The following is a 7846-nucleotide window of genomic DNA, read 5'->3' as shown; positions in this document are numbered from 1 at the left end:
GGGGCTCACGGCAGAGCCCACCCAGCCCATTGGCTTGCGAGCGGTGACGGGCAGGCTGCTCCCTCCCTGCTCGCTCGCCTGTGTGGCTGCGAGCAATGTGCGCAAAGTGCCTTTGCATTAGCCGGCGAGTGCCGTAGCTGTGGGCAGAGGTAGGTAGCTCGCTCGCAGCGGTGCTGGGACAACCGAGGTGGCCCTATCCCGCGCCTGGTGGCCCCTTTCAGACCATGGCATGGGCACAGGGGGATCTGACATCCTCGCTCTCCATCGTCATCACCTTGGCTGCCTGCCTCTCCGCCACCACCAGCGAAGGTAGGAACCGGGGTGGTCCTGGAGTGACGGAGCAGTGTTGGGGGGACCCGCGGGATCGCTGTGTCTGTTTGGATGTGTCCACATGGGCTTAGCCCTGCCGGGCTTGGCTTCTCCGTGCTCCCAGGGGAGGGCAGCTCCAGGTTCCTGCCTGCCTGAGTTTGCAGATCCTGGAGCTTTTGCACCAGAGGCAAAACTTCGGAGCTGGTCAGGAGAACCTAATTCTGCAGCAATGCCGGCAGCTCTGCCTCCCTCCCCTGCCCGGGCTCTGCTGCAGCATGCAGGGGTGGCTGCAGAGGGGACTGGGACACTGCCACCGGCTCAGCCGTGGTGATCCCCATCACCGGAGAAGGCAGCAGCGCGGGGCCGTGCGCGTTGGCCAAGCAGTGTGGGCTGTGATGGAGCGAGTGGGTGGGCACAGGAAAGTGTGCAGAGGATGAAGGGAGCTGGAAAGGGCACTCAGGTGGGAAACTTCTCGTGAGAGAAAGGGCTGGAAACTTCTGAAGTGGAAAGCAGGGATGCAGCTGGGGATCCTCTCCCGACATCTTGGTGCCAGCCACGTCAGGCCTGCTCTCTCCACCCGCCCAGCTGCCCTCATCCCTGGCCCTTGTCCGCGTCCCTACTCCGATATCTGAGGCCCTCCTCGGTTTTGGCAGTGCTGCTTCTGCTCCTGCCACCCACCTGCTCGCCTGCCTCCCTCTGCGCTGGCAGTGGTGGCACGGCTGCTTCCCAGGTCTGCTGATCTTCATCGCCAGAGATCTGCCGTTCCCGCTCCCGAGCGTGTCCTTGGCACCGGCAGCAGCATCCTTCCTCCCTTCTGCTGTGCTTGAGAGCCACGACCAGCACGGCACAGCCTCTGCAGCGAGCCCTGGGGCCGGTGTCCCTGCCCCGTGGAGGCGGTGGCATCTCTCCCTTCTCCTGCCCCTGCATCCCAGCCTTCCTTCCAGCATGCTGAGGCCCAAGGGCTGCCCCCGCTGCTCCTCGTGCACTTTGCAGCATCCTGCTGGGCTGGGTCCTTGTGCTTACCGCCATCGTCCAACACCCACCAGCATCTTCCTCACTTCTACTCCCAATTTCCAGCTATTTCTGGTCCTAACCCTATTTTCTGCCTGATGTCTGCTTTCTGCCCCTCTTCCTGCTCCTTTTCCCGTCCGCTTTGCTGCCCATGCAGGGGGATGCATTGGGCTCTCATTGCTGTGGATGGGCTGTGAAGGTGCAGAATGGGGCCCCAGTGCCCCCAACACTCCCAGTCCTTGCCCGGTCTTTGCTGCTGCCCTGTGCCCCGTGCCCTGGGTAGGGAGTGGTGCAGGATTCTGCCCGTGCCGCACCAGCCTCTCAGTGCTGCAGCCCCGCAAAGCCAAACATCCCTGCCTGGACTTGGCGCACCCTGGGCATTGACAAGCGAGGCAAGGGCCTCCTTGCTGTCCTCTACGGAGGAGATCGCTGGATGCTGGGTTGGGTTTTATGGTGTCTGCATGGACAGCCAGGCCCTGGACTGCTGTCTGTCTGTCACCAGCTAGGAAAGACCTGGCTTTCCCACAAGACTTGATGGAAAAGAAAGCTATCCTCAATTACAGCCTTGGTCAGGAGGTTGCACAGGGCTGGGCATGATCCAGGCTCTGGGGCAGACCTAGAGGGCTGGATCTGGATTAGACCAGACAGGAGGTGCTGAGTGGCATCAAGAAAAGGTGTGGGAGCCTGCAGAAAGCCGGCAGTGCTCCATCCACTGCTCTGATGATGCTCATGGCGCCGCGGATCCTGGGGCTCTGCTGTGCCCTGGGATGGGGCAGTCAGTGCCAGCTGGGTCTCTAGCATGAGCAGTGGAGCTGGGATGTGGCTGTGGGCTCTGCCAGTTCCCGTGTCCCCGGTGCTGGGATGGGCTGGGCTGGGAGCAGCGTCCATGCTGGGATCGGCTGTGGTGCTGGTCGCTGAGCACCATGGCATGGGATGGGACTGGAAGTGTGGGAGATGCCGCAGAGGACAGCCTGGCCCTGGTGCGTGCCACACTCCAGTTGTGCCAGGCTTGGCTGCCCCATTCTCAGAGCGTGTGGTGAGTGCGGGCACGGTGTGAGGGTGTAGCCCTGTTGCCCGTCACCTCTGCCTGCTCCCACAGCCTCTCTGTGCCCTGCATTTCTGGCCGTGCTCCCGAGCAAACCCAGTGCTGGTTTGGGAACTGCAGGGTAGAAAATTACAACCGCAAAGCAAATTTCAGGCCGGGATGAGCTACACTCTGCCTGCATGTATTGGGAGGCAATTGGTGTATAAAAACATGTATTAACCAAAAAACCAGATTCAATCCTAGGTTTTTTCTTTCCAAGAGCTCTCAGTGCCTTTCTCCTTCCTGAAATATTTGTTCCGAGGAGTTTTAAGCTTACATTTTTTATTCCTTTCAGTCTTGTGTGCAGGGGTACCCGAGAAATAGGAGGAAAAGGGATTCGCCATTCCGTGGGAAGTCCCCCATTTCAGCACGGCAGCCATTGCGAAATGCATTGAAAGCCAAAACTCAGATTTTTTTTTTAGAGGGGTAAAAATTTGCAAGATGTGGAAGATTTTTATTTGGAGCACTGAAAAAAGAATTGTCTGAAATTATTAAATTGCTTTAGAGCAGGGAGGTAGAAAAGTTATTTTCAATAATATGAAGTATGAGAGACTAAAATATTTACACTATTGCACTCTGAGTTGCATAGGTGAAAATATTAAAGCTGGTATTTTATATTATAGCGCGAATTGAAGTTCAATAATAAAATATGAAATATCTTTGTTATATTGAAAGAAAATTAGATGAGCAGAAATTACCCCATTTGGGGCTCAGGTGGAGGGTAACAAAATTGTATTTTCTGCCCAAAAACGGCACTTCAAATGCTGCTGCTGGGGGTCTGCTCCATCCCGGGTGATGCCCCCAGCTCAGCTCTGCCCTCCGTCCATGAGATGGGTGACCTTCCTCCCCATCACAGCATGGACCCCATGACCCGCAGGTGAGCTTGGGGGTGTCCTTGTGGCGACCTTGTGAAGCAGGGAAGGGGGATTTGGGGCCATCTCCCCCAGCATTTTGGGACATGTCGGGCTGGCTGAGGCAAACAGCAGGTGATGGGGATGGGGTGATGTACAGGGGAGGATGCAGAGCTGATGAGGGGATCCTCATCTTTTCCTCGTACCATGGTGATGGGCTTTTGTTCCTCCACTCAACAGGGATGGGGTGCGGGAAAGCACCAGGTTCCCTGGGAAAACCCAGCCGCTTGCTGCGCTGCTGAAACAGGGGCCACAGGGAGGGTTCATGGGGGTCTCTCCTGCTAATCCCTCATTGTAATCTCATTAATTGCCCCTCTGCTCAAACAGAAAAAAAGGTAAAAACTCATCTGCATGTTTATTCAACCCTTCTTTCCTACTCCTCTGCAGCAATGCCGAAGTCGGGGCTGCGGGAAAAGCAAGGCACTGAAAGGGAGAGGAAATCGCCTTTTCCGTTTTAAAAAGGCTGTGGGGATATGTGTTCCTCTGTAAGGGTAGGAAACGAGCGTTTAGGCATATGGACTTCTGGTGATGGGGGATGGAGAAGCATTGGTTTGAAACAGGGAGCTGATTTAGGCTACATTGGTAAAAAAAGAATGGGAGGGTGTTTAATTTTTTTATTACTCCCAAAATGCTGAAATAAAGCAAATATTTGCATAATTTTAGGTGGGTTTATGGGGGTATGTTTCTGGTGCCATCTTCATTTCCATCTCTCTTATATTAGTAACGTATAAAACTTCTGGAAAATCAACCTCCAAAATTTGCAGAAAAATAACACACCAGTGCACAATACACACCTACTTTGACAGGTTTTTTCATTCTCCTTGAATTCTTGTTTCCTGAAATTGCAAGGAGTTGTTTCCAGTGACAATAAATGAGCACCCATTTTGGTGATGGTGGAAATGGATCTGATGAAGCCAAATTTAAGTACAACTGAAAACCCGATGAATTGCTACAGTGAGGAAAGAATTCCTTATTTTTTCAATTGCTGAAAGATGGTTAGCAAAATATTTTACTCAAAAAACCCCCAACAACCCAGCAGTGAACCCCAGGCCCCAAAGATGCTCAGGAAGGGCAGAAGCTCATCCCACACATCCCGGCATCGGTGCTGGGTCCTGGCGGCAGTACTTGGGGGAGCACCGGTTTCATGGAGACGTCCCCACACCTCTGCTCTTTGTTCTGGTCGGGTCCTGTGTTCTGCCTGTCCCTGCTGGCCTCACTGGCAGTCTTCAGTGCTGCCTTTATCTCCAGGGGCACATCCATTCATATGATAACTCTATTCATACCCTGACAGTTTTTGATAGTTCATTCTCCTAACCCAGCCTCTTTGCCTGGCCAACACTCAAAATGATTCCTCTGCCACAGAGGCAATTAACCCCTTCAGCCCTACCAGTTCCAAAGTGCATGGTGGAATCAGGCACTTGTATTTCCTTCAAAATGAAACAAAACCCTCCTGCCCTGCCCATGTCGATGCGCGATACTCGGTGTCATAAACAACCATGTAAAGGATGTAACTCCTTAATGGATCAGATCCAGGCACACCAATAAAGCCTAATGAAGTGTGTTTGGCCCAGGGATAGTGTCCAGAAAGGTTTTCACTGTTTATCTGAAGACATCGACAAAGGCACCGCTGCTTTTAATAATCCCTTCCAAGGGCTCATCAGCTCCAGCCTTTAAAAATCGGCCTCCTCTTTCCCTGGCTTCACCTTCCAGCCATTTGTTCTTGTTAGACTTTTCCTGCAGGATTAAAGAGTCCATATTTTTCGGCTGTGGAAGTGCTAAACTCAACCTGGGCACCTCGCAACCCTTGTGGGCACGAGCAGATTGGGCTCTGCAGGTTCCCTTCTGTGATTTTCCTTTACCTCCAGCCCTGGTTATCATGCTTGTGCCTGTGCTATCTTCTGCTCTATGTCCAATTTCTCATATTTAAAATGTTTATTTAATCACATTAGTGAGTGGCAACAGTGCTGGCTGCAGCTGGATAGATGAGTTCCATTCCAGCTCCATCCCAGCACCAAGTTCCTGGGTCTTTCCTTGGATGAAATACCTTCTGTGTTATGCACCTTCCGTGCAATTTTTAAGGACTTCCGTGATATTTAATTACCAGTGGTATGAGATATTCAGGCTGTCCCCTCAAATGCAGTTAGTATTGGTATTTTTGTCTGTGAAAATGTTTCATTTTAGAAAGCTATTTTTAAGAGAGCAAAGGCAAAAGCCTTTAAAAGAAATTATCTTGCATTAAAAATGTCACCGGGGTACAAACAGCTCAGCATGGTTTAGGGTGGCCAACTGGTGTGAGAGCAAAAACGTCCTAAGAGAAATTAGGGAAAAATCATACGACAGCCTGAAAAGCTGCCATGCAAAGCCCCTCCAGATAATCCAGATAAGCGAGCACATTTGCAAAACCCACATTTCCCTAGTGAGGATTCCAGAGAGGATAACACTCAAAGCTTTGCCAGGACTGCTGGGATGGAGGGATTGGTGGGAAGGGCAGGGTGGCATTTTCAGGGTGCTGCAAGGTTTGCCCTGGCTCTGATACAGGCATAGATCTCCAGTGGCAGGTCTGCCTGAGTCACTGTGGGTGGCATGGAAAGTGGCAGTTTGGGGTAAGAAATCTTCCAAATCCCAAACAGGCAGGAGATAACAGAGTGGGCACGCAGCTTACATGTAGGGAGTGAGATACTCTGGGAAAAGGACTTGGGACAGTGTTAGCAGCTTACCTGGCACGAGCTTCAATGTCCAAAAAATGCAGCAGAGGTTGGAAACCTCGGTGGCTAAAGCTGAAAATACATTTGTGTCTATTTTATTATACCCAACAGATGTGAGAAAAGAGAAGAGGGAGTCAGGACTGGTGTGAGGACACTGGGACAAACCCCTCTGGACACAGCTCCCATTTCTTGGAGTCTGTACCACAGAAGTGTTGCTGACTGCAAGCAGAAGACATTTATTTTGTGTTAGAAAACTCCTGTGTCATTTTTAAAGGCTGTCATGATATTGCATTACTGGTACCATGAGGTGTTTAGGCTGTCCCTGTACCTGGACTGCAGCTCAGCGGGAAGTGGGAAGTCCCGGTTCGGGTGCGGGCCCATTACCTGTTCCTCAAGCTTCTGGCTTTGGGGACAGTGGTCAGGGATGCCAGGAGCTGCCCTTTGGTGGTGTGGGGGTTGAATGGATCAGTTCTCACAGGGCTTTAGCCAGATGACATGTCAAGGAGTGGCTGTGCCAGGCATGAGCTCCTCTCTGCTGATGGACAGGGCCGTGTCATTGTGCCGTCCCTCAGGCTGGGGACATTGTGGTGGAAAAACTCATGTGACTCCCAGACGGCCAAATCCAGACCTGGGGGCACCAGTTGTGCCTTCTCCAGGGCCACAGGGACCCCGGGGCACCTTCCCCAGCCTCGCCACAGTCTTGCTTCTTCCCCTGCTCACATTGGATTGGTTTCCATGGAATTTCTTGCCTCCCTGACCTTTCCAATCCCCCATCCCCAGAGCCTTCCCACCTCCTTCTCTGGCTTCTGTCCTGAATTACAACAAGCCCAGTCACCCCTAGAGCCTGAAACAGTTCCTTTCCCACAGGCTCTGGGACCAGGCACATGGAAGTGTGGGCTCACCCTCACTCTGAGCCCTGTCCAGCCCCACACACCCGTGCTCGAGCCCTGGCACAGCCCGGGGGTTTCTGACATTTCCAGTTTCAGCTTGCACTGGAACCAGTGGGTGCCACAGTGCGGGGCTGCACACCTGTACTGGGGATGGGTGCACACCAGTACCGTAACACCCTGCCTAGTGGTGGGTAGCATGTTTAATTTGGGTCTCCTACACCAGCCTGCCCGGTTCTCCCTGTCTGTCCCACTGCACACAAGCACTGGGGGTCTCAAAGCAAGCAGGAAACATGACCATTTTACATCTCTATTTTCTCACCTGTAGTTTTGAGAGGGAACAGCTTTTTGTTGTTTGGCTTTTGATGTGCTTTTTTTTTTTCTGGGAAGAAAAAACCTGCCCTATAATTTCAAGGTTTTTAGCCTTAGAAATACTTTATTCAGGGTGTTCTGTTTTGTTTTGTTTTGTTTCGTTTCATTTTTTGCATTATTTCACAACACGTCAGTCCTACCACAGGTTATCCTCTTGCGCTGCACATTATCTTACATATCATGCAGGGGCTGGAAGGATCAGGTTGATAATTTTATTTTTAAAACCTGAACTGAGGCTTTTTGTTAGCACTGATTGAACAAACAAGCTTTCTTCCTACATCAAAGTATCTCCTGCTCTGGGTGTAGTGAAAAGGGGTGACCCTCTGGGCAGTCCTTATGGGCATTGCCGCTCCTGATGCATTACAAAATGATATAAAATTAAATACAGAAGGTTCACAGCAACAATCTGGAGGTCTGAGAAGAAATCCTGAAGTGGGAATTAGGGCACAGCCAAAAAGCAGCACTGCTTTAGTTTGAAAATGTTTCTTTTTAGCTTGGTTTTTTTGGTTGTTTTTTTTTTTTTTTTTTTTTTTTTTTTTTTGTTTTTTTTTTTTGTGTTGTTGGGTT

At 51.4% G+C, this 7846-nt stretch overlaps 1 protein-coding gene across 1 annotated transcript in view; it reads left to right on the top strand.

Moving 5' to 3' along the window:
* The first annotated feature begins 53 nt into the window (after positions 1-53).
* EPHA8 (EPH receptor A8) overlaps positions 54-7846 on the top strand; it is a 51797-nt gene continuing 44004 nt past the window's right edge. Inside the window, exon 1 of the mRNA XM_017735110.1 lies at positions 54-309. Coding sequence (XP_017590599.1) covers positions 225-309 — 85 coding nt within the window. The 5' untranslated portion in view covers positions 54-224. The remainder of the gene's footprint in view (positions 310-7846) is intronic.

The sequence above is a fragment of the Corvus brachyrhynchos genome, unplaced genomic scaffold, assembly GCF_000691975.1.
Source record: "Corvus brachyrhynchos isolate BGI_N302 unplaced genomic scaffold, ASM69197v1 scaffold525, whole genome shotgun sequence".
In the NCBI taxonomy this organism is placed as follows: Eukaryota; Metazoa; Chordata; class Aves; order Passeriformes; family Corvidae; genus Corvus; species Corvus brachyrhynchos.
Note: the sequence above shows the minus strand (reverse complement) of the source record. Positions and strands in the feature narration are given on the sequence as shown.